Source organism: Osmia lignaria, chromosome 15 (genome assembly GCF_051020975.1).
Source record: "Osmia lignaria lignaria isolate PbOS001 chromosome 15, iyOsmLign1, whole genome shotgun sequence".
NCBI classification, from domain to species: domain Eukaryota; kingdom Metazoa; phylum Arthropoda; class Insecta; order Hymenoptera; family Megachilidae; genus Osmia; species Osmia lignaria.
The window spans coordinates 9737256-9764731 of NC_135046.1; the positions used below are offsets into that span (position 1 = coordinate 9737256).

Genomic DNA, 27476 nt, shown 5'->3' on the forward strand with positions numbered 1-27476 from the left:
TTGTCCTTGTTTCTTTACACCATATATATATATTATATCCGATTTATTAGTATATATATATATATAGTATAAATATATACACGCACGCTAGTTTTAACAATCTTTCGGTCACACTCATTCATGCATACGTTTAATCATCAGAAGAGAGGAACGTCTCCGCAGATAAGCAAAGTCCCTCGAGAGAAAAACTGCTCTGACATATTATTTTTTATCTTCACCGAGTAATTTCTTCGTTTTCACTTGTAATAATTTTTCTGTCGCCGTGCTTCACTTTTTCTTTTTTTTTTTTTTTTAATTCACAATGACTTATCACATGTTTATCCGTTTTCTTTCACTATTTATCGAGTCAGCCCACTGTGTGTTTTGATACAAGGAACGATAATACAATTGAATATTTACGAACACAACATTATCATTATTATTATTTTTTTTTTTCGTTTTCTTTTGTCATGCTGAATAAACTTGTCTTCTAGAAAGACGCAAGGCTCCTGGACTTGCGGCGACCAGTCTCGCATCTCTCTTGCAAATGTCCTATGTAGTTGTCGGCCTGTAAGTGTAGTTGTAGAGGTGTGGTGGTGATAAGTGGAGGTGGTAGTGGTGATACTATTCCGGTTTCTTTTTTTTTATTTACAATTCGTTATAGCAATCGCTAAGATGAGATGGTGTGCAGTTCAGTGTTCAAGATTTGGCATGTATCAGCGTATCGAAGATTTCTCCCTTTAGTTCCTTTCCACTACGAACTGCTCGACGCGTTCATACCACTAAACATGCCAATGCTAAACGACGTTTGCTGCTGTTGCTGAATTTGTTGTTGTTGCTGCTGCTGCTGTTGATTATTCGCTTGCCGGCCATGCTTTGGCACTGGAGGTTGTAAATATTCGTGTCTAGCTAATGTCAATACATCTATGCGCTCTTCTTTCCTATATGCTAGGCAACTTCTTATGAAACTCTGAAAGAATAAACAAAAAAACAATAGAATTTCAGTTCAACACGTAAATAGTTTATCTGACTGCTATAGACGTATATGGCGATTATTTTTTCAAATTTCTGACCTGGCTAGGTCTGCTCAAGTAGATCTGAATTCTAGAATTATAAGATTCCAAGATTCTAAAATCGTCTCATAAAATCTCATGTTAATAGAAATAAGTATTTTGCCCGAAATACACGCAGAGTGTTTAAACTTGGAGCCAAAGGGTTAATAGTAAGATAAATATATACCTTTGCTTCGTTGCTAACTGTTGGTTTATTCGCGAACTGAACTTCAGTGGCTTTCAAAATTGTATTTTCTTCTAAAATGGTAGCCTGGGATTGATTATGTCCAAAAGGCTGAAAGCATATTTGTACGCATGTTAGATTCCACCGAATTAACATTTAATTAGGTGTACAAATTAATTCAATGGCTTTTTATTTTTTTAATTCATAGATTTCTTCAAAAGTCTTCAAATGGTCAATAATTTGGTGCCATTAGTAACGATTCAAACCAAGGCGGAAAACTTTAAAGTAGCAATTAAAAAGATGTAATGTTAAAAGCACCGAATTATCTTGTATACCTAATATAAGAAGCAAGGTAACTTTTGCACACCATACCAGGCGTACACACAAAATTAGGGTGCCTGGGTGCCCGCAGACTCGACTCGGGCGTCTATTCTACTGCAGGTTTTATCACTCTTAAATTATTGGTTCGAATCTGTGCCCATAGTCGTGTCCGCGGTCAACATCGGGCACCCATGCCAGTTTCATAACTTGCTGTGCACTTCTACAGTACATAACACGTACCGAGTCAAAATGACCCGATATTCGTAGTACGAGGGTTAAAATTTCCAAATTTCAAACACTCAAAATTAAAATTTTGCAGGATCACTTTAACCCAGTACGAACTGCATGTTCCTACATGGAATCCTTCCGATGTGTGTATATACTTTTTTGTAATTAAATATATCTGCAGTTTTATACACAATTTATAATGATATTTTTATGGGTTGAAGTAAACCTGTATCCGTTTTTCAAAGGATAATGATTAATCATACCTTTTTGCCGTAAAGACATTGATAAAATATAACGCCCACGCTCCATACATCAACTTTTGACGATATTTTAGGAGGATTTTTACCAATAACAAAACACTCTGGCGGTAGATACCTGAAAATTATAAATATACATTTTTTATATTAACGAATAGGTAACAGAAGTACTAGCTGGATTTATTAACCTCTGGAACCTAGTTACGCCACTGGATATTTGATAACTCCTAAGTACATACCAATAGGTACCAGCTCCTTGAGATGTTAAATCCATTCCATGATCTGGATTGTAGTTTTCTTCGTCCATTACTTTGCTTAATCCGAAATCTGTAATTTTTATCTCTCCGCAAACATTACCTTCGGTTAATAATATATTACCTATGGAATAATCGGAAAAGAATTAGAAAAATAAATGATTAGTTTATTATACAAAGTTATGTTGAAAATCACACAAACATTTTCCTATAAATAATACAATTTAAGAAGAATTTACCTGGTTTTAAATCATAATGTATGACTGGGGGTTTTATTTCATTGAGGTACTTTAATGCAGATACAACTTGCATAACAATAGATCTTGCTTCTCTTTCTGGTATAGTCTTATGCTAAAATCAAATGAATATTTTATAAAATCTGGAATGTATGAAGAAATGTTGAAGACTCATTAATATACCTGCTTGAGGTAAAAATCTAAATCATGGCCATCACAATATTCCAAGACAGTACAAAAAGAGTTGGCGTCAATTTCAAACACATCATACAATTTCACAACGCGAGGATGATCAAGAGCCTTATGTATATTGTACTCTCGTAACGCATGCCTGTAGAAAAAAAATATCAAATCATAGAAAAATTCTGAAAGAACAACTCTTTTGATATTTATTAATTGACGCAAAAATATTCCACGTTGGTCTGTTTTCGTCTAAAATATAGTATTATTTTACATATAAATAATCGATTTTGATAACTAATATCAAATAACTTATGCATAAAAACATCATCTAAAAATACTCACTTAATATAATTAGCTTTCTTATCCTCTTTCCAGTCTTTATTTAGTTGATGCACTTTACAAGCGACGTATCGTTGCTCCTTTAAGTCAAATGCCTAATATAATAATAAAAAGAATTAAAATACTTAAAATAACAACTCAAAAATTGTTTACTATTTTACAGTGGCGACTCGTCCACTAAGACTGTAGTGCATCCAATATAAAATGGAAGTTCATATAAAAATTTCAAACATAATTTTAGAATTGGAATTTTAATTTTATCCATATTTTACTATTTCAGCCCCACTATTACAAATTCTTACGACCCACCACTGGTGTTAACAATTTTTCTCATTTACCTTATGCACCTCACTGAAACCACCTTTTCCTAACAACATTAGTAGAAGGTAACGTTCGTTCAATACAGGATGAGAATTAAATCTCGATTGGTCCTCGTTGTGAATACGTTTCAGCTCTCTGATGTGTAAGTTTCTTTCTCTTTCGAGTTTTTCCATTTCCAGTTGTAAATCTGCATCCTCCTTTTTCAACGCGCTTTGTCTCAACTGTGAAATCAAATAAAAAGATTATAACAATGGGCAGTCAAGCTACGTCCTCACCGGAGCAACAACGAGCAACTTTTTGTCGCTCCTTGTTGCTGTTTCTTTCAAGACACTTCCAACAAGCATCTACTTACAGAAACATTTTGTCCACATTGAAGCAACATAATCTAAGGAATATTTGGATTTTATTTGGGTTTCAAAACAAAATTTATTGCTAGCAACAAGTTTCAAGTATATTAACCCTTGAAAGGACTATGGAAAGAGCCACAATTTTAATTAATTAATAATATTTCATATTATTTCCTTTCTTTAAATTTTACACTTTTCTTTTAAAAATTACACATTTAATTTTAATAGGGTTAATATCCTTGTACGTTTTGTAAATTTGGGTAATGACACAGACTTCGCTGTAGAAGGGTTAATATGTTGTGCATCGAGGGATAAAGCGTCCGCAGTGGAGAAGCATTTGCTGCTGTTGTCACGTGTTTCCGCGTGTTAACTATTTCTCTTTGATTTTTAGAATGAAACTTCTAAAATAAAAATAAAAATTTTTAGAATTGATTGTCCGAATGGAAACGGACAACAAGCAGCAACATTTATCAATGATAACAGAAACGCAAAGAAATGTATAGAAACATTCAGCAACAAGCAGAGATTTTGTCAAGATACATCAACATTAACAAAAAGTTACTCGTTGTTGCTTCAGTGAGGACGCAGCTTCAACACGTTGGATGTGGGATTAACCGAGAACAATAAATATAAAAGAATCTCGCGAACTTTATCCGACAGCTAATAGTTTTTGCTGAGAAATTATGTTAATAGATTTGAAAAATAATACCTTGAGTATTTCATCAGCTTCGTAATACTCTTGCCACGTATAAGATCCAGGTACTGCATCTGGCTTTAAGAATGTAGCTTCCGTGCCATTATGCAACGAAGGTTGAGGCTGACTACGTTTTCTACCAGTTTCACTGTTCGACGGCCTCTTTTTCAGTAGAAGCTTTTTTTGTTTATCAATTTCTTCACGTTCAGTCGCTATCTCCTCTTGCCGTCTTGCTAATTCTTGAAACGCATAACCGTCCGTCCAATTCTCTTGAAACGTCGCGCCCACCCTTTGCGTTACAAATTGACCCAACCTTAGTCTATTTTGCATACATTTTTGTCTAGCCTCTTTTTTTTCTATGTTTGATTTTTCTTTCAGTAATTTCTTTACAACATCTATACACTTATTTATATGGGATTTGTGCTGCTCGATTATTTTTTGCTGATTAGCCATTTGATGCCTAAGTTCGTCTGTTGTCTGAAAATAAAAAAAAATATGTATAGGTAAATCTACATATAATTATAAACAATACTATGAATTTTAATCATTGGCGTAACTAGATAGGAGCCAGGATGAAAATACGGGGATTAGGACCTGATCGTTCTAAAATTCTGGGATTCGAATATTATATCTGGAAGCCCATAGAAAATACAAAAATCCTAGTTACATCAATAATTCTAATTGACCTCGAATTCAATTACTTACTCTATTTAATTCATCAATTTTATTATTTCGTAATTCTAAATCCGACGAGGCTTGGGTTTCGAATTCCTGTATCCTCTGGCAAGTAAGTTCTGTCTGAAATACAATTACCATATTTATGATAAATCAAAGACAAGTTACTGTAACACATCTGAATGCATTTGTCAGCATAGTTGAGAAAATACTAGATACCTTGCTGCGCCCGAACAGAGAAGTAACATGCAGATGAAGATGTGTTTAGTGCAACACTTTCACAATTTCATATAGAATTTTAATCCTTAAGTATTTGTGTAATATACTGATCATATATTTCTACATATTATGCCATTGGAAAAAAAGAAGCTGATTCATTGAATGATAAAACTACTAAGAAAAAACCCAAACATATAGATAATAATACAGGCAGCAAGGAAAACACCAAAAATGTACGCATTTAAATTTATATTCTCCATCAAAATAATTATAAATTCAACTTCGTTAAATGTAAGCATATTTAGAATGAAACATGCACACCTATATTAATTGAAAAGCGAAAGAAAAAATTTCTTCGCCGACAAGGTAGCTTGCCTCCTATGATAACAAATGGATACAGTGCTACAGTTTAGCCAGAAGTTTACTGCAAACATCTGACAAGAAGTACCCATTTGACAATGAATTTTTATAAATTAAAATAACCCCTTTAAAACAGAAATGAAACAAAGAAATAAAGTAGATTTATTGGAAATTTTGAATTATGGGTCATTTCTTATAAAATGCTTGCAAAAATTATCGAATGTTGCTTACATTTGGGGTGTTAGTCTTCGCTTGCCTGACCTGGCTTGTCCTACTGAGGTTGGTAGGCCTTACCTGCACCTGCTTGCTGACCATTGAGCCTGCAGGTTGTGTAGAGGCTGGTGGAGGAGGAGGTGGAGGTTGAGGATGAGGTCTTGGTGGCTGCATCAGTGAAGAAAATTCGGCCACCGAAGAATTGGGTGTTGTTACTTGCGGTGAAAGGAGTTGTTGAGGTGATGGTGGATACTGTTGAACAAAAAATGTATATCAGAAAGGAGTCTTAGGAAGAAAGTTAATTAATAATATATTTACCATAGGATACCCCTGTTGAGGGGAGGGACTCTTAGCGCCCCCATGCCTAATGGGACTATTGCCTAAGTGGTGCTTTGGAAAATACTCATTGATCTTTTTATTCTCAAGACCAACCACCGATCTGGACCCTTTGCTTCCTATAGGTCCTCCTGTTATTCCTCCACCTCCATCATCTGCTTTACGTTTTCTTTTCCTTTCTGAAGGAGTTCTTGGTACTTTTTCCGGAGTATTTGGATCTACCTCCTTATCACTATGCGATGAGCCTACAACCGCATTAAAGTTAATCCTTCTATAAATTATTAATAACAAAATGAACTTACCGGTGCTCATGTTCGAGTCTTGACTATGAACCGACTGACCAGAGTTTACGGTTGATTGAGGTGCCATCTGAATTTGTGACCCAGCAGACATCTGAAAAAAAAAATATGCCTATGTCAGAATGGTACTTTCACAGAGAGGTTAAAATTATGAAAAATTATTGAAATCTGAAAAGTGGTCTTTGAAATGAGAGTGGAAAAAAGACAGTACAAGAGAGTAAGAAAGATAGGTGACACCTTCCAGGAGAGCCTATGGTGGAGCCCCATAGTCGTATTTGCTGTTTGAGCTAATAGACAGTATGTCAACCATAGGCACGGTTACGCGCACAATTTCTCCGTAAATGTCAATATCAGCGAATGAATAAAATCTCCGATATATGTTTAGAGGTAAAGGAATCACGACAAAATGGAGGACCCTAACGGAGGGGAACGACGTAAGGGCAGGGAGTTGCGGGGCAAGTGGGAAGAGCGGGAAACGGAGAGGGGGTGGAAGTAGCGAAACAGAGAATGAGAATAGAGCCAGAGGGGTAGAGGAGGTGTAAGGAACTTCTCGATGGCAGAGGAGTGGTTGGATTCGGAACCACGGACGCGCTCCGCGAGGGGGCAGTTTTACTCACTGTTTCGCGTCTGAACTCTTTGGTCAGGCCGGCTAGTTAACTGGTTTATTCCTAACGTATACGATACAGACTGAAACTCGCTTCGACGATTACTAACAACAACAAACGACGACATACTACGTCAGACGGCTTTGTGACGTCGATTCAACCGATAAATTACGCACTCTTATTATTATCATTGGCGGCGTGTCAGCCACGTTTACTCCGCGCGCGGTTAAGAACCCGGATTAATGGTTAGTCCTCATGGACGCGGTCACGCGTTTGCGCCGTTTCATTGCCGGAACGTACACGTTCGAATTCCACGCTCTGTCACTGGTGCTTATCCATTCAAAGCATCGCGAATACTAAATTTTGCAAATTTTTTAAAATCCGCAAAATTTCTTTTCGACAATTTCTAATAAATAGGGATAAATAAATATATATTTCCATGTATCTATTTGTATTATTTATATCTACATTTATTTATTTGCAATAAATATAAATAAATTTATAAAATTTAAAATTTCTTCATTTCCTATACATTAATCTTTAATACCGCAACAGAAATTCGATGATTGATTTAAATTTATGCTTGTTCTGTTGATATATTCAATTTGTATAATTACCTGAAACTGATTATAATAAAAATAATGTATTAAAGTACACGTGTATATTACGTATATACACTATCCCTATCTACTATTTAAAAATGGCAGTCTGTTTAAAAAGTAAAGCATATATTTTGTCACATCAGCAAATTATTTTAAAAATCATCTTTGTACAATTAAATATTCTAATTACACACACAAGGGAATGATCATTTTTAGATATTGCTATTGGTATAGCTATTTGAATGGAAAACTTATATATCGGGTAATCATTAATTAAAGAAATAATGAATTTTCAGGTTAGTTGTTATAAATAATTTGTAGTATATTTTCTGGTATTTTCATGAGAATGCTAGAAAACTTCTTTATCGATGGATCAATGTCTATGCCCGGAACTGGGCTAGAGGGCCGAAGAATCGTATCTCCGTCGGCGATTTGCCTTTAAGACAGCTTCGTGGGTGCCTGGTGTGCGCTTGCGTGAGTGTGCGTAAGATTACATAGGAAGTAGTAATATGTACGAACCTAGTGAATCGGGACATGCGGATATTACAATGGACTCCTTTATTCCTGACGATCGGACCCTTTTACGATCATAATCATAGAGTATGTAACGAATGATATAAACACGTCGTACATATATAACACACTCATAGAAGGTTGGGGGTTCACTTGGTATCTTCGTCAACAGTGAGGTTCCACTCATAAAAGTGGCGTGCAGTTAGCATGCCGGGTAAGCAGCAACAGCACTCACAGCAGCACCGAGTGCCGTCAATGGCCACGATAAACGGCATTACGCGTACGTATTCACGGGGCCAAACTCGGAAGCGAAAAATCCGGCGTAGTCTCGCCTAATCGAAACGGAACTGAAACTGTCTGACCACCGTACCGTTCGCATACTACTACTCTAGCGGGAGGGTTTCCTCTCTTTCTTCGTTCCACACTCTCTCCTCTATCTCTTTCCTTGTCTCGCTTCTCCTCTCCTCTATGTACGGCAAATGAGCAACGCGCGAGATTCCGAGATGCGGCAAAAGGTGCAACTTCCATCTCCCCGCGGCGCCGCTACCGCCCCACGATCACAACAGACAGGGAAGGAGAGAAAGAGAGAGGAGGGGGAGGGGGCAAGCCAGAGGTTGGTGAGCTTGGGCGGAGAGGGATGGGATAGAGAGTTGAAAAGAGAGGTAGGCTGAGTGACGGAGAGCTTTTGCAGGGGTAGGGCCAGGAGAGGAAAAGGGAGTCAGAGAGAGGCGTATGAGACATTCCTTCAGTGAACGGGTCGACCGAGTGTGAGTGCAACCGAGCCGGTAAAATCGATGTGGCGAAGTGTGGCTGTGCCACTACGGCGTGCAAAGGGTGTGCTGTACCCTGTACGTGATCGGTAATCTGCCTTCTGCCGTTCTTATACACTCCAACAAATTCTACTATTAACTATTAACCCTTCATCCCATGATTTCCTTTTTTGACCTTTAGTACAGAATTTCAGGACATATACACAAGCCCCAAAAGAGGTTCTGTCCCAGTCGTCTAAAGATTAATTTTAAAAAGAAAAAATGTAAAATATTGAAATTTAGGTATCATGTAAAAGAGATGTTTAAAAAGTACTGAACACTTCGCAGGACGTTATTTTATATAATGGCGACATAGGGGAAGATCATATGTGGTCATAGAATAAAATAATTTTTAATGATTGAGTATATAACATTCAATATTTATTATATATTATCATTTAATTTCCCGGTTCCAAAATTTAAGTTTAAAATTCCGAAGTTTAAATTTCAAAATTTCAAAATCCAAAATTCTAAGTTTAGATCGCAAAGTTCCAAAATTAAAAAGTTTTCCCAAGTAAACATTTACAGGTGGATAGTGGGTCTTTTTCCCCCTATATCGCCATTTTCCCTAGAAAAATCTGCTGTCCTCAATATAATACAGCAGTACATGAATTCAATGTTTAGAATTGATCCAATAATAATAAACTGAACTTATCAACAAAATTTAAAATCCAGAATTATTTACATTCTTGTATCAATTTCTATAATTTAACCATTCAGTGGCGCAACCATAACTATTCAATAGAGGGAATAAAAACTATTTTCTTTCATACTTTATGATGTTAAATCTAATTTTTATTTTTGTTTATTTTAAAAAATTTTTTAATTTCTTTATGGTCGAAAAGGTCAGCTGACCCCCCTCCCTCTAGTTGCGCTACTGTAACCATCATCTATAGAGAGTGGCACCTGACAGAAAATTGAAAAACGTAAGTATCCTTACAGTGGCGCCACTGCTTACGCTCCTGCCAAGGCGATGTGTGTTTCAGCCAGTGTGAGGGCGTATTAGCGAGACGTGGTCTCGGTGGAGGGGATGGAGGAGTTAAGCGTACGTACGAGATGACGACCGACGAACATAACTGCTCAGGCAGGCGAGCAGGTGGGAGTGCATGTCAAATTTTAGATGCAACGACGCAATGTTTGTCGGTAGTCGCGCATTTACACTCTACTGGTGTCGTTACAGTGTTTTTTCACCTCCGTGTTTTATTAAATTTTCATAATTTTCAATTATTCGTGACGTGTGATCAGCCACGATAATTTGCTTCGTCCACTATTAATTCTTATTCCACGCACAGTGTGTTTTAAATAATCACTTCATTCACAATTTTCTAAGTTACGATAAAGTGGAGAAATAATAATTACCTAATAGTGTTACATACTTCGCGTGCCTTTCGTTTTGACCACGTACGAAGGAATAGAAGTGCCTATCGATGCGACATTCAGACAAGGAGCAACGTTGCAATATTTCGGATGCTGTGACAACGTCGCACACACCATAATGTGTTTTCAGTTTTTTAAATGTACGTACTAGTTTAGTACAGTCGCCGCTGGGTATAGCCAAGACATCTTTTATATACTTCTTATAATGCCTAATGCGAAATTTAGTTATAATTAAAATATTTACATGCCAAAACGCACGTAAAGTGTAATATGTAATTTTATATTTAAAAAAAAAAAAAAAAAAAAAAGACCGTCCAATGGCATTTGATAGTGCAAAACAACCATGGGTATTTGATGCGACGGCAACGCAGCAACGACTATCCCCTCTTTTTTATAGAACGAGCCACTGTTTCCCCTCCATACGTTGGGTTAGCCCCCTCCAATGACCTCCCAATAGGTCGCACACTCATTAGCCCAGTCGCGCGCGATTCTCCCCTTCTACTCGGCGCTGCCGCATGTCTCTGGCCGATCAGCTGGTCGGCCACGCGACGTTGCCTCGCTGCTTCGGCTTGCGCTCTGCTCACCGTTCAGCCACGCGGTTTTCCGTGCACACCGCTTCGGGTAAGGTTAGGCATGTTTCCCCGATGCCGTGTAAACGGTGTGTGCGCATTGTACGTTGCAAGGACGACTTCTTGCGATTTCATTCGGGATAAAATCTTCTTCGTAGTTCGATGCAATTATCAATCAATTATTTTTTATTTTTTGTTTATTTGTTTTTAGACGTGGCTATATATGTTAAATGAAGAAGATGCAATGCGTAGTATTTTTTATGTTATTACATCCGGATTTTTTTAAACTGATGTATAGAGTTTTCTTGAAATATGAATTTTGAAATTTTTTCGATATTTGAATTTTGGATTCGGAAACTTAAAAATGCAAATGTACACGAAGTAAACTCTATTAGAGCTACATTAGTATTTTTTATAATTCTACTCCATGTTTGCAACTAGTAAATTTTCCTCACTTTTGTTTTATCAGACTAACACAGAGTTGAATACATTGCTATTATATGTTTTATTACTTCTATAAGAAACTTCTCCAAGGTACTCTAATATGTTTCTTCCCGAACAAATCGTAAACTAACTAGGTAAATAACGTGGCAGGTGGAACTTTGTTAGCTTAGAAATCAGAGCGTCGGCGGCGCCACTTTAGATTTTCTCCATCAGATCTTAGCGATTACATTGATTATTACTGTCACATAAAACTATTTAAAATATTCAAGAATAAAATCCGTATACACCGTGCATCCAGATACATGCGTCATAATTATACCCGAGAAATCATAAAAATATTTTGTTGAATTCATTTCAACATACATTTTGTCGAGATAGCTGACAAATTTAAGTATTTTTCCTTTCCGTGCGCATGCGCAAATTGCGTAATCTATTCACCAGTCGCATCATTGAGTTGACAAAATACATACACTATGCAGAGCGGAAAGAATGCGGCTTTGATTGGTCATAGTAGCCCCACCTTTTTTGGATATATGTATTTCTGTACCGTATGGCAAAAAAAAGATCTCGAATATAGTTACTGCCGCTTGAAAATCACGATGAACGTGCCGTGTGTCACTGATTCGGACTTTCAGCCACGCGCGCACATAAGCCGTCTAAGGATTTGTCGATCAGAAAAGGACGCCATCGACCTTTCTGTCGCGACGGCAGTGACGATCGGCACGCCATTGAATAGCGTTGACGCCTAGCATCGTGTATTGACAATGGCAGCAATAGCGTAATCTTAGAATGTTGATCATTAATGTTTAAAACGTGTCACGGTTGGATACAGGAATCCTACTACTATGTCAACGTCTACCATTTCAAAAGCTTCAAAGGTCATTGACGTTCAGATTTTTGGAGCGGGACAGGGATCTTTGAAATTTTGAAACTTTGAAACAACTATTGCCTTTTTTATAATGTAATATGTATAAAAATACTGTAGTAATTGTTTAAATATGATTGTACGTGATATCAAGACAAAATATATCTTGTATATAATCGTTGAAATATTCAATTGTATAATACAATGAAATATAAAGTTAGGGTGGGGCTCAGGCATATGAACCTTAACCAAACACTTAACGTAGGTAGATCAGTAACGATCGAATCCCCTAGTTCCTGTATGTGGCACTAGATGGTCGCTGGAAGCAACCCTTCTGTTATAGAAAAAAGTGTCACTCTTGAAACATTTTCTTGCTACTTAAACATTTACATCTTGCTAACTATGTTAATCAAATATATGTATATGATACAGTCATGAAGGTACATGTGCATCATAGATATTCAAACGATACAAATCACTATGAAGATTTTGAGTGACGTGAATTTTTCTATGATTCTGTAAGTTCCTATTTCGATAAGAACATCTAGTTACATATAATTTTATTAAATATTTGAAAGTCTATTTAATAGATATCATAAAAGTAATATAAAATAAATATGAAATCAAATTTTCCCACTTAAACGTTTACACGCAACTAGGGCACGCGATAGGACAACAGACTTCTATGTATTTGGGCTTCCCTCCCCTGCACCGCCATTTTCCCTCGGGAACCCACCGTACTCGGTACTGTACTTAAGTAAAAACAAAATCAGGTGAACGATTGCAGGTATGATTGAATGAGATGCATAAGATAAGCAGATATATGGATAAAGTATACAATTGATGAGTGGAAAGAAGACAGGGACACGCTTTCTTTGCCGGGGCGTCGACATATCAGCAGTCGGCGAAAGAAGTTCAATGTGGCGGTAAAGGCAGACGGTAATGCAGATTGCGAATTGGACTTTAGGTGTCTCCTGCTACCGCGTTACACTGTACGTGCACTTCGAACTTCAGCGTTCACGACCTTAAGCATTTGTGTGCTATCCTTTCAACCATTTTCTTTTCTTTCCCATTCATGATTTATAAACACTATATTTCAAAAATTGTATCTCTTTGCCGTTTCGATAACTAATAAATGAATCTTGTAAATTTGTAATTCTTAAGTTGCTTACAAGTTAAATAGAAGAATATGTTACAATACCAGCTTCCAGCGTAGAAGAGAGACTGATGTAGCCACAATGGGCAATGAAAAAAACTGGCGAACACACAACTGGTGATACACAATGAAAAAAGCTTTCGAAACTCGAAAGGATCCAAGAACGTCAAACGCGAGTCTGGCTTGTACGTATTCAGTTCCCAAGGTTGGTAGGTATGTATAAACTTTCCATGCAATGTGCGTAGTACCCACTTACTATCGAAAGGATCAATACGGGGAACATGCACTAACAGCTTGCTTGCTTTTATGAATTTCCCTCGCCTAAGACTGTAGGTCACGCAGCAATACGGTTTTATCTTTTCTAAGACAAAAAAAAAGTATTTTCTTTTTGGAATAATCGTAAATATTTCATCCGCTTGGTGATCGATACATATTTTTTATAAAGTTGGTATGTGTATTCCAATGTAAGAAACTTTATGAACTTGTATTTTCAGAATGAAAAACGATCTATTATTACGCAGAGTAATTAATTAGTCATTCGAATGAATATGTTAGATTACGCAACGATATGTGTTATGAGATTAGTAAGAAACTGTGTGTACAGTTTTCTGAAAAATTAATAATTTTTGAACGTTAACTTGAATTCTAGAGTTTTGAATTTTAGCCGATTAAATACCGAATAAGACTATAAAAATATTATACATCAAAATTTGGGCATTAAAGTTGTTTTTCAACAAGATGCAACGTATTGAATTTCTTTTAAGACAGGGAATAAACGGAGGTTACCCCGGGGGTGTAGCCTGAATGTCCTTCACCTTCCCTGACTCACGGCATTTTGTAATCGGATCAACTCGGCGTAACTCGTGTATATTCGCAGGTTCCGGATGTTCATAAAAATACTTTCTATATTTAAAGAATAATTACCATAGAAAACATTAGAAATCACTTAACTAATTATTAACAACAGTTTTTTTTTAAATTCGTTCAATAATAAAGAAGATAAGAAGAATTAAAGTAAGCTTTGTATTTTCTGTTGCTTCTTGATCAATCTTGCTTTTGACTAGAGTTTGTGGTATCGCGTGTCATTCGTGCGTTTTCGTTCGGGAGACGGAACGTCCCGACTGGATGTCGAATTTGCACGAGTTCGAAGCCGAGTGGCTAAGAGGTGGAGAAAGAATGAAGCGGCGTACAAAGATAAAGAAAAGAAACTATTCAGAAGCTCTACAACTCGATTTAACCACGATTATATACACAAGTCAAACACACAACTATAAAAAAGATATATATTTTCAATTCTGAAGCTTTTACTACTACACTAGTTGTGACGTCGACAGTTTCTCTAATATGCACCTTAAAAGATAACCCCTCCTACATGCATTTCATTTTTTTTTTGCACTTAATATTCGCGAAGAAAAATCTGAAAAAATTCACAACTACCCTCCCAGTTGAGGCAGAGGATTGAAAATTCGTGTACTACATTTTCTTTTGACAAGCTATGGAAAGGTGCATTGCCAAGTAAAATCGGTTCAAGGTTACTTTTGACCATTCTGTCCTGCTATATTGCTCTACCCCTTGGTTTATGAACGTCGTGATGTAACATAGGTCAACAAGTAAAACATCAATCTCTATGGAACATTGATGAATGCACCGAGGAAGGCTCGAAGCCCTCGGAAGCTGCGTTTCAAGTGGCATCCGCCGGAGGCAAGTAGTGTCACCAAAGGTAGGGGAACTGCAACTGCAGCGGAAGGAAAGAGGGGGCGTGCACATTCGACTTCTCCCGAAGCGAAACGACGCGACACGATCGGCCGCTGCTCTACTGAACGGCGTCGAGTGTTGTATATGTCAGAGTAAAAGCGTTGAACTCAGTAAATGTGTACATTTACTAGTCAATCTATTCATTTATTAATAATTAACAGAATAGCAATATAATTTTATTTACTTACTCCTTTAAACTATATATTTTGAAACTTAAAAATTTGAATTTTGGAATTCTGGAGTACTGAAATTTTGAAATCCAGTTATTGCTATACTGTCAGTATAATATTAAAGGAATGCTATTCAAAACACTTTTCTTTTTTCTTTTACTAATTATTACATTTGAGGTGTTGGTCATCAATGACCACCACGGTATCGAATGTATTAATATTTAGTTGATATTTTTGTGAAAAAGTGTACTCGTAAAATTTTGCACTTTTACTGTAACATTTCTAAAATGACGGCACGTCGACTGGCCGTCTGCTCTGACCGGTGTTACGCTATTGCATGTACGCAACTTGTGTGCTTACGCGATAGAGGGTGGTTTTCGTATTGATTCGTACAATGCTTCTCTGTATTACCGACTCCTCGTAAACTTTCTTCAGACAAGATCAATAATGCTAAAAATAGTTAACATCACCGAAAACTATTTCTAAAAGAGAAACATTCCTTAGCAAGTTGATAACCAACGATTCACGTATATTATGTACTGAATTCAATGATGCGTATAACGAATATGTTTGAACAATAAATTATCAGTTATTTGTATGAATATTGGTGTGAAATATTGAATTGATAATATTAACAACAATTAAATTGAGCCAACCCAATATACAATTATAGATCTGTTTACAACCCACATCTCAGAATCGTGTAAATATAGCCACTGATGTATGTATAGAATAAAATAAATCTTGAAACTTTTTATGTAATTTATGAACAAACAGATTCTCTACGAAATTTGTTTTGATGATTATATTTGACGTGATTAATTAAGAATGTGCTCGTGCATTCGCAGTCTCCAATTTACGGTATGTTTAAATAAACTTACCATTTGATGAGTCTAACTATCCAAATGGCTCAAATAGCAAATCTATAAGAAAATTAATATATGAAGATCTCCAAACATAAAAATAGATACACATTAAATAATAACACTAAAAATGATAAAGATACGACGGAAACTGACGAACCACTAACCAGTGGTTAGCAATATTGCTCAAAATAAGAAAAAGTATAATTGCCTACTAGTTTATTCATAAAAAAAGCATGCACAACAAGTAGACTAATGTTTTGCACTTTTAACGAGTTTTCTTTTCATGAGAAATCGAAACAAAGGGTGAGAAATGGAATTATTGCAGTAATTCTAAGTGCAAGAAGTGGTACTTTGTTATAAGTGGGATTTCCTAGGAAAAATGGCGATCTAGGAGAAGAAAGCGCTACCGCTCGTGTGTAAATGTTCGCTAGATATCTGATTTAATACTTATTTTACTGTTAATATTTTTTGAAATTTTAAGAAACTTTAGAAATTCTAGAATTTTGCGATCTTGAAATTTGAATTTTCAAATTTTAAAATCTAAACATTTACCTAATATCTAATTAAAAAGTTTCAATTAGCATATAATATTGTAAAACGCGACACCAAACAGGTGTTATTTGTTTTCAATTAAAAACCAACAAAAGATAAATAAAGATACTTATATTCTAACATTTCAACGAACGTTGAACGTGTTTATCACGTTGTATTCTTTTCGATCAACTAAGCCCAGCACACCTACAAACTTTCACTCGGAATTAAAGGAAGAACGGTACGCTCGTGTGTTACGAAGTCTAACGATTCCATCCGAAAATTGGCGAACGACAGGTGCGTTATTTCCTTGTCACGTCGAAAACTGTATCCGCTAACATGACTCGAATACAACGTTCTTAACATCTGTATCTCAATAGTATATTGAATTTCATCGATAACGTTCTAAAAAGAGCGAATTAAAAAAGAAAAACAATATGGAAGAAAGTAAGCGGTCAAGATAAAAATTGAGTATCGGAGATTGTTGCTTACGTAACAGCCTTCGGACATTCTTAAAGCGTACACACAAGCCACGCCACGCCACAGTGTGATTAATCAGAGCACGGAGACACGTGATGCAAAAAATCTGGCAACAGCGTATATAATGGTGTATTACTATTCGTAACCACCGCGCCGAGTTCGGCAGACCAATGTTACGCACGCTAATTGGCCTCTGTACATTATCCGTGCGCCAATCAGCCGCGGCGACTCTCTCGCGCTCTCCACTTCCGATTTCTATTGCCTTCAGGGACGTGCCTATTAGATCGCTACGCACCTTCTGTTCGCCAATACAAACACTACACAACAGTGAGAATTTTTTTTTTTTTTAATCATTCTAAACATACCTCGAAGATAAAATTTCTCGGCTATTAGGAACGTTATATTATTTTTCTAGTCAATGAGCGTGTTAATAAAATAAGAGGTTATTAACTTTTGAAACATAACACAGTCGCTCACGCGATATCAGATAATTGTCAATAATATTTTACGAAGAAAGTTACTTCATTTACATATCTAAAAATTATTCCTATTCGTTTCTTAATCATTAACACACCAAATTACTTAGTTTTACCAATTAATCCGCATGAATATTATCATTGTATAAGTAATTCAAGATTAGCGGTTCAATTTCCGGGCGCGCGGTATTTGAATTTCAAACGCGGCCGCTCGTTTTATATAATTGGAGAAAAGAAGTTACGAATTGCGTGAATTCGATTAAGAAATTTTCATAGACAACCGAAAATAAACTGAAACCACGATCGTACTTGAATTTTCTGCCCTCCGTTCGTTCCGACAACGTAAACGGGTTAAGTGATAAAAAGAGCACGACAATTGCACCGCGATGCTCTGTTAGACGCGGATATAATAATAAACGAGAACGTCACTAGCTGCATCCGTTGTTCATATATCGGGACATCGAGATGCACAATCGCTATTATAACTTTGCATAATCGCTATTGAAAGTTTCTTCTTTTTTATTAATCTATTATTCCAAATTTTATGTACCGATCACCCAGTGCCGGATGGGGGCGGGTACACACAAGTGATAGGGGCCCCTTTCGCTACATAGTCATTTTGGAGAAGGATGCCCGCGGGGAAGGACGAAAATCTGGGACCATCGCCACTTTTCTTGGGGACGCCTAACGTGGTCGCGAGTGTACCATTATTAGAAATTTATTTTTGAAATTTGCAATGTTTTCACTAAAGTTCAAATACTGCACAACGTATTAAAAGAAGCAATTTCCTGTTTCACTGGGACGATGACGCACACGCGGATAAGAAACGATAACGTTATATCCGTATCGAGCAAATTTCATAATGAAAAACAGAAAAATATAAAGTGTATAAATGATCGAAGATACACTGTTTCTTATTTTTACCTAACCTTGACCATTATATCCATGTCCTTCGCTCTTATTGTTTTTCAGAAAACGTTCGCTACTATTAACTGATTCGACCTTATACTCTTAATATTTTGCATGTTTCGACGGTTTAAAAAGGATTCAATAGAAATATTTAATAGGTGATACAGTAGACTCTCGTTATATTACCACGAGAACGATTTCAAAACAAATTTTCAAGTATACTAGTGCTGCTTTTCCAGTATCATAATTTACAAAATTGATATACTTCTATCCTCTCTTTCCCCTCCAAAAAGCTTGAAAAATCTACGCTCCTACTGCCCCGTCCATGGCAATATAACGAGAGTCCACTGTACGTGTAACGTAGCAGAGCTACATCTTTCAAACCAATTAATTAAGGACCCTATCGTAAGTGAATAGTGTAGAAATAAGGTAATATTTAGAAGAAAATAAGAAGAAAGAAAGACAAACTACACATAGAAGATGTGCTAAGCTCACCCTTGCTCCGAGAAAGCGAGCCTCCAATAACTCCTGCTTCCTTGGGTCCAGGGCGGCCTGAAAGTGCTCCATCTTGACGCCAGCGCCTGGAACAGCACGGCATGACGAGTTAATCGAACGAAAGGAGCTTTTCAAATTATCAAATATATTTATGACAGTATTAAAATATCTCTCTAATCGTAGGTGTCTACCTGAGAGTGAAACTCACACAAGATACTATCGATAGTCATACGTAATATGATACATGCTAAGAATTATTTATTATATTAGCAAAGAAATCATTATTGAATTTTTTCAATGCAAACGTTCAATTTGGCACGCCACATTATTAATGAAATTCAAAGTTTTCTTTCTTTCTTTCTTCTTTTTTTTTAGCATTAAGGGTTGAATATAATAACAATTATTCAGAATATTATCGTCTAATTGTACAATTAAAATATACCTGTTTAAAATCCTAAAATAATATGAAATACAAAATTTAATTAAAATTGGGACTCTCTCCATGGTCCGCCGTCCTAAGGGTTCAGCGGACAACAAATTTTAGAGAATTATTATAAAATTTTTCTATGGTATTGTAAGAATGGTATCGTATTATTCGAATTAGAAAATATGTTTAAACTAATTGTGAAAAAATATGCTAAATCCCACCCCTGCTTGGAATTTGATCGCGAACCCTCAGGAATAATAACCGGGCACGCTATCCGCTACATCAAACTCCTTATTCTAGAAATTTGTTTCTCGTTCGTGATTCTACATAGTTTTCCTATGTTTAATAGAATTAAATTGATATTATAAATACGGTAGCAGTAGAGGGACCCGTTAGATGCGGTTGCGGTGGTGGTAGAGGCGATCGCAACGATCCAGGGAGTGGCCAATAGTTGCGGCCGGTAGCTGCGGCTATATCGGTGGCAGCCAATCAAATTTCTACGTCCTCTGACTACATTAAAGTAATTTTCGAATACCACATTGACGAACTAACTTTGTACGCTTTGATAGACTAAATAATATGGGATACTGCTGCAAAATTACTACTAATCCATCAGAATTTCGATAAACTTGGGAGAGTCTTTATAGAACGAATTCTTGCATTAATTTATGTTTTGAATTTGTATATTATTGTTTTCGTTAAGAATTTTTATTTACTGATAAAGTCTTTTGAAATACAACTGTTGATGTCAAGATTTTGTAAGAAAAACATGAAAACATCAATTACCACCCCCTCTAGGATTCGAACCCGAGTTCTCAAACAAAGGGTTAGCCGGCAACTTTACTCACTTCGCTAAACCGTCAACCCTTAATTTCAATTTTTAAAATCTCTTATATCGTGCCTGAATCAGAGTGAAATTTGTACATATTGTTACTTTACGTATTTCAACGAGGACATTCTCTAGCGAAAGCTGCTGGTAATATAATACAATATTTAGAGAAAGTACAGCTAATGTTTATATTATAATATAACGTTAGTTTGATAAATTTCAATCAGAAGACAAATATTCAGATATGATTAAAATTTTCACAATCTACACTAACCTATGCAAACAAAGTAAAAAATGATATCATCTTATTTTCTTAGAAAGATACCTGAGCAAATATGTGAGTCACTGTATTTCATTATTTTTGATATTTTTAATGCGGTGGGCTAATTTACTTGGTATTCTGAAATTCATAACCAGCACAGGATATCACAGAAACATCATATCTCTGTATAGAACAGTGTCGCTATCATTTTGCGATAATGTTACGGGTTGAATGCTTCATTGTTGCAATTTGCTATAAATACCTATGAATATTGTGTCGAAGTAAAGATAATTTTCAGCTGTCTGCTAGCTATTCTTATTTTAGAGCTAAAAATCTAGTCTACAAAAAAACTCTTTTTTTCTTTTTTGATTTTCGATAATCCATCTCCGAAGAAGAGTGGTTACCACAAAACACGTTTTAAAAATATGCTTTCAGTACATTCACCGTATTTCCTATAATTTCCAATATTTTTCTGTGCAAAAATTACTAGAACTGTGTGAAAGTATACTCTTTAAAGTGCAAAAACATTGATCCAAAGAAAGTCACGAGTTTTCCTTAAATAAAATCCCAAAGACGCGTCTTGTTTTGACCGCTCGTGCTAATCACACCATCTTAAATACCAAGGTAAAAATAGTCACAAAGCATAATAGTATTCTTAATTAATTAATAACAATCGATTAGAAATTTCATTAGAATTGAAATGACAATAGCAAAGTTTAATTTATTTAATAGTCAATCAGAGAATTTGATAAGGGTTTAATGATTTTAATACTTGTAAAACAATCAATAAAATATATTCAAAGAATAAAGGAAAATTTTAAGAGAATCAAAATAAATGGTTGAAACGTTGCGAAAACATGAATAAGTGAATGTTATTTTCCCAAAATTCAGAATAAATTTACTATTCACTGGATAAGAATGTAATGTGATTGTAAGTAATTCCACAAGAACAAGGAAATCCGTGCAGTTGGGATAATAAAAAAGTCTGAAGTTTCCTCATGGATCTAAAAATAATTAGCAAGGCAGTACTAGCAGGATACGTTTGACTCATTCCAATCTATTTAAACACTACACTCTGTAGAACATTGACTCACAATCAGAAAAATGTAGTCAATTATACGTGAATTTTCACATAGATTTTCGTCATAGCTTGGTACATTATAAACAGAAGATACGAAAAATAATATTTAGAATACTTTCATTTAAACAAGATAGTATTTAAAAATTTATTTTACTCGACTTATAAAATGAGAATAAATTTATCTCTGCAGCTACTTTTGTATCTTATTTCTAACACTGATCTTGAACACATAAATGAAAATACTGGTATGCTTAGAAATTCGTGTGAAGGTCAAATTGCTCACGTGGCAATATAACGAGAATTTACTGTAGTGTGCTCGATAAGCCCTCATCAAGTGTTTCTAAGCTTAAGATATGTACGTATTATATACATTGAAAATTATAGCTTTCTGTAATTGATCACGATACGACAGTTTCTAGATACTGGATTGATATTGGAATTAACTGATTATGCAACTAGACGAGACGTTAACCTAATTATCTCCTTTTTCGGGTCAAACCACCGAAGGAGTTCACCTGACAAACAAAGCTTACGACCTGCTCCGCTTTTTACCTTAAACTACATCTACACTATTTTTATAAAACTGTTTCATTAATAATAAATAAAAAAAATTATATTTCAAATTGTTATAAAATCATTAAATAAATGTGACTACAAATCAATCTTGAATACTGTTATTAAATGAAATTTCTAATGTGTTATTAAGGTTTTTCATTAATGTTTCCATTGCCCAAGGTTTTTCATTAGTTTCCATTGCCTCGTCTATTATTCATTGTTCGCTATCATGTTTCCTATCACGAATGGAACACACTGTTGCAGAGTATACGACGATAAATTTATCGAGGGTTGAATAGTAAAAAAAAATTAATTTTATATAGAATTTGCATAAATAAAAAGATTCTAATTAATATTAGCGGAAATAGTTTAGATGTTCGATTTATCACTAGATTGCCGGACTCACATCAAAATAGGTATAACACATATAGATTTTTGGAACTAAGGATTGGGAAGAAGAAGGAATTAGTATTTATTTACATTTCATAATTCTATTTAAAAAAATGATTTAAGTTTCTCTATATATATAGCAATAAAATCGTAAATCAGTCAAATTGACTCGCTCCGGCAATCTAGTGTTAAAATGAACATCGCGTATACATACTAGGTGAACAGTGGGGTCTCTTTCCCCTACATTGCTTTTATCCCTAGGGAAGTCTACTATACCCGATACTGTACGATACAGTATGAACTGGTTTCCCAGCACGGATCATTTCATATCCTAATACATTTTTCTGTTCATCAAAAATAATATTTTTCGAATGTAAATTTTTCTGGCCTAGGTGTTTCATTCAACTGGGAAGAGCTGTCTTTGACCACATAGACCTTTGTGTCTTCGTTAACGACAGATAATATATAATAACGAGAGATAAGTTACCGCGTTATCTTCCACTCGTGTTTACTAAACGCTTCCTTTTTAAAACTGTGTTGTATACTATGATGGTTAAATTCTGGTGATAGAAGCAAATCTTACTAATACATAAAAATATTGAAAAAAAAATTTCTTAAATCAGAACCCAATTATTGAAACAGGGCTATTAGCTATCCCTTAATTTACTTTTAAGTTAAAAAGAATGAAACATTATTAAATATTTGATATTGTTAGTAAAGCTAAGGGATCTAGACCATCCTAAAAAAAGAAATCTTAGTTACGCCAATGCTTAAAAATTATTCTTGCACGGTTAAGCTGATATTGCACCGAGTGCCTCATACGTATTTCGACCGGTTTACAGAAGCCTAATAGCGATGTTTCTTAATGAATTTCAAGCGTAATTCTCTGTTTTATTACGCGACTCATCATGCGTGGCATACATGTTATTGTAGTTATTATGCATTGGAACTGTTGATTAATATGATCCACCGTTATAAAATTCGTACTTTGAACAGCAAATAAGTTTACTTAGGAAATTTCTGACTACTACATAAAAATCAAACGTATGTTTGTTCCCTAATCACTAAGCACATAATTCACTTGAAAACTGGTACATTAACTACGATATGTATCTTTATGTGTAGGAAGTTATTCATTAATAATCATCGCCATTTTCTCTAAAAGAGCCTACTATGCTCAGAACTATACACATACATTAAGTATAAAAATTAATTTAGTGCCTTTCATTAATTACGACTCTAGATTTAAATACTTTCCCGAGCAATCAATAAAACATATTTAATAATTAATGTTACTATCATTTTTCAGAAATAAATATTTAGTTTATTTTTTTTTCTAAGGCATCAAATTAACTTGTACACTTAATACATACACACATACGTACATACATACTTTTCTACACCGGATTTCATCATATTCGGACTCGGGCAACTTCAAAACGTAAAGATCTGCAAAAAAAACCGAATAATCAAATTTTCACTGATTTGTATATTATATTTTTTTTATTATATTTTTTATATAATAATCAGACATTGGCATAACTATATATGTTGAAATTCTAGAATACTAAAAATTTGGAAACCTAATATTTTGAAAGCTTAGAATTTTGGAGTTCGGAAAATCTAAAATTTCTTGTAATATAAAGATTCATAGAATTATTATGTTAGGTTAGGTTAAATCTTTAATTGTATTTTAATTGTTAGAGGAAAAAAGATGAATCTTAGAAAGTATTGGAAAACCGTTATTCTTGTAACGCTTACGTTCTCGACAAGACAAACCATCGTTCAGAGCAAGCCAATAATACAAAACAAATCGAAGAATTGTTTTTGCAATGGACATTTATGCACGCTACGGCTCACTGTGTACAGTATCGAGCAAAGTAGGCTTCCATAGGGAAAATGGTACTCTAGGGGAAACATAAATTTTCATAACCTTAATTTGAAAGATATGTTTTAATATTAACAGTAGTTTAGAAAAAATAATATGAATTTTTCATTATGAAATATTACAAAATAACTGAAAAATATGAATAATAAAATAAATATCAAGTAAAATTTTCTCATGTAAACATTTAGATGCAAGTGACAGAACTATGGATTTCCGTGTATTTAAAACCGTATCTCCTACCATCGCCATTTTCCCTGGGGAAGCCTACCGTGCACGCTACTGTATAATAATGTAATGAGGAAAAAACATTTCTCAAGAATGATCAAGAATTCAGCAATAAAGAAAGTAATATGTACATGTACAACTATTAACTGATTTCTATTGTAGTAATTACTTTAATTATAAAAACTGTAAATTAACTCCATTTCTCTTGAGTATCTTCACAACGTAAAATCACGACAACGTAGAAAATGGAAACTTATTCCACATCTGCCATATTTAAATTTGTATAAAAATTTTTTTTACTGATCCAATATAAATTGTACGTTTTCCCTAAAATGCTATATTTTTACCAGTTCTTTGTCAGTATTGTATTTCACACGTGGACGCGGTTTAAGGTTATTCCCTATTCCGCCATTAACCCTCGAAAGACGGATGCTCTACACCGCGGTTGTTTCATACAGGGTCACTTTAACGCATAAGAATGCTATTATAATTGTATTAAAAATTGAAAATGTATTTAACTACGTCAAAGTACATATGTACACTAACAGAAGTACACATAGGAATATGCAATTCATAGTGGATCAAAATGACTCTGCATTCGGAGTGTAAAGATTAGAATTAGATTTAAACTCTCGATCATACGTTAGACCAATAAAGGTTAATTAATCTAGAAACTTAAAAATTTGTATTTTGAGGTGTTGAACATTAAACTTAAGAATTTTAAATTTCGAAATATTCAAATTTCAAAACTTTAACCCTTACGCCTCGAATGCCGCGTTATACTAATCGGTTATGTATTATATACCGGGTCAAAATAACCCCGCTATTCGCTATTATAATTGTGTCTTTTAAATATTATAAATCTTGCTTATCCAAATATTAGAAGTTTTAGAAACTTCTACAATGATTGAATTATAGTTCTTTTTCATTATTTATTTCTCCAACAATTTCATTAATACAATGCTCTAAGATTGAAAGCAAACTTTACTGAGACCTTTAACATTATATCTCAGTTAATAGTTGAACAAATAAAGCAAACATTTTTTATAAAACAATCTTTTTCATGCTAGAACGCTCAACAGAAAAATAACTGCTAATGAATGATTAAAGATAATGTGTTTATGTTTATAAAATGATAGTAAAAGGTAACTAATGATTATGAACATATAGTTTCCTCAATTAGCAACTTACTATGTTATATTATAGTAAAATTGATACAATTTTTAATTCTATTTGCTCCAATGTATAATGTTGCAAAGATAATATTATTTTCTTGTAATTACAAAGAAAATCTTGCCGTCTCCCAGCAATGATATTGTCACATGAGCCTATGGTTAAAACATTAAAAGTGAAACTTACCACCACCAGAATTCCAGCAATTATCAGTCATCCCTGTTTATCCATCTGTAAAGTTGCCGCTACATTATTACACTGATATCCAACTTGTTCTGTTACATCACATCACTAAAGTCTTCACCAAAGTAATCACTCTGAACGCACAAGTAAACTTAGATCTGATCAATGGTAATACACCAATAGAATCATCTTATTCCCACAACACTATTTTACCACATAATCATTTATAATGATAGAATGAGATATTCTAATTAACCCCACAAATAAGAACACATCTAGAAACAGTGGCAATTGGTTAGTCAACAAATAGAATGGTGAGGTTATGTTAGCCCCGTGAATGAAAAGGAGCCATATGATAAATCGTGTACCTGTTGTGCGGTGAAAATACTTAAAGCCGTTTTCTCATCGCGCGATTCGCTTCAGGTTACCGAGACGAAAATGAATTTCTACTTGTAAACTAGGCCTGACATCATGAAGTCACAGGAACGCTCGTAATACGTGATTACGAACAGACGAACACACGGCAATGGGGGGTCTCTGTATTGTTCACCCCCCCTCCCCCACTCAGACTTGATCGCATACACGCATACACGCAAACGAGCGTTCTTCTTTGCTACTTCCCTAGATAATTCTTTCTTATATGCTCCAACGAATATTTTCAACGTACCTCGCAACACATAATAAAAGCACCGGTTTTCTTCTTTGCGATTTCTTTCTCTTTCACGACATAGCGCACTTTGCTTATCGAAAGAAAGGGGAAAACTCATCTGGAAAATGGCTGCCACAGGCCACTTACTGATTTATCGCTTTTTCGCATGGCTACTTTTTGCCCACGGGAACAATAACACGAATAGTATAACCGACGCGATAAATAGTCACCGATTACGCGAGAACGTGAACGTAGATCCTAGACGCCGGCACACACGTAATACATCGCACTACTTGCTACTCCGACCGAGTATACGTACTAGTTTTTTCTCTTTTCTTCTGGAAATCTTATACACAGACGCGTGCGAAGAACACAGCACTTTGACAGAGGACTTTTTTGCGAATGAAGATGGTTTAAGGGACGAGATACGTGAGCGTCTTGAAATCACCCCGATTTTCTTTTGCACGTATTCGACGACAGTGACGTCGCTTCACTATAGCGCACTCATACGGTTCCTCTGTCTCACTCGCATCAATAGTCGCGTTCGCCACCTTACAACTTCGGCTATTATCGGTGAACTACGATGTTTATTCGGCGCATCGGCTGACCAGTCACGGTTCATACCGCATCTTCCCTGCCTCTTGTCGTCGTTTACCTATTGCTTTCGGATTAACTAGACTTTTAATTAATATGCG

General features: G+C 35.2%; 1 protein-coding gene across 22 annotated transcripts; it reads right to left on the reverse strand.

The window, feature by feature from the left end:
* Positions 1 to 271: 271 nt before the first annotated feature.
* On the reverse strand, positions 272 to 27362 carry Tlk (Tousled-like kinase). Of its 22 annotated transcripts, none has more exons than XM_076692716.1 (16): positions 27101 to 27360; positions 26136 to 26180; positions 19120 to 19205; positions 6501 to 6591; positions 6181 to 6443; positions 5881 to 6114; positions 5101 to 5193; positions 4411 to 4872; positions 3372 to 3575; positions 3037 to 3128; positions 2695 to 2842; positions 2515 to 2626; positions 2210 to 2399; positions 2028 to 2139; positions 1219 to 1326; positions 272 to 949 (listed from the first exon to the last, which is right to left on the reverse strand). In XM_076692716.1, exons 2-16 carry the CDS (start codon positions 26164 to 26166, stop codon positions 734 to 736), a joined length of 2442 nt encoding a protein of 813 aa, XP_076548831.1. In that variant the 5' UTR covers positions 26167 to 26180; positions 27101 to 27360; the 3' UTR covers positions 272 to 733. The 22 variants fall into 22 exon arrangements, with proteins under 22 accessions (XP_076548831.1, XP_034171802.2, XP_034171800.2 ...); XM_034315911.2 differs by having other exon boundaries at positions 26136 to 26407; XM_034315909.2 differs by having other exon boundaries at positions 26136 to 26407; positions 27012 to 27360.
* Between the last annotated feature and the right edge of the window lie 114 nt (positions 27363 to 27476).

Coding starts and splice junctions, on each gene's coding strand:
- Tlk (XM_076692713.1), bottom strand. CDS start 26,899: ATGAGTTTTCCCCTTTCTTTCGATAAGCAAAGTGCGCTATGTCGTGAA. Junction 19,206..26,799: donor CTTTTATTATGTGTTGCGAG/GTACGTTGAAAA, acceptor GTGCTGTTCCAG/GCGCTGGCGTCAAGATGGAG. Junction 4,873..5,100: donor AAATTGATGAATTAAATAGA/GTAAGTAATTGA, acceptor TTTTATTTTCAG/ACAACAGACGAACTTAGGCA.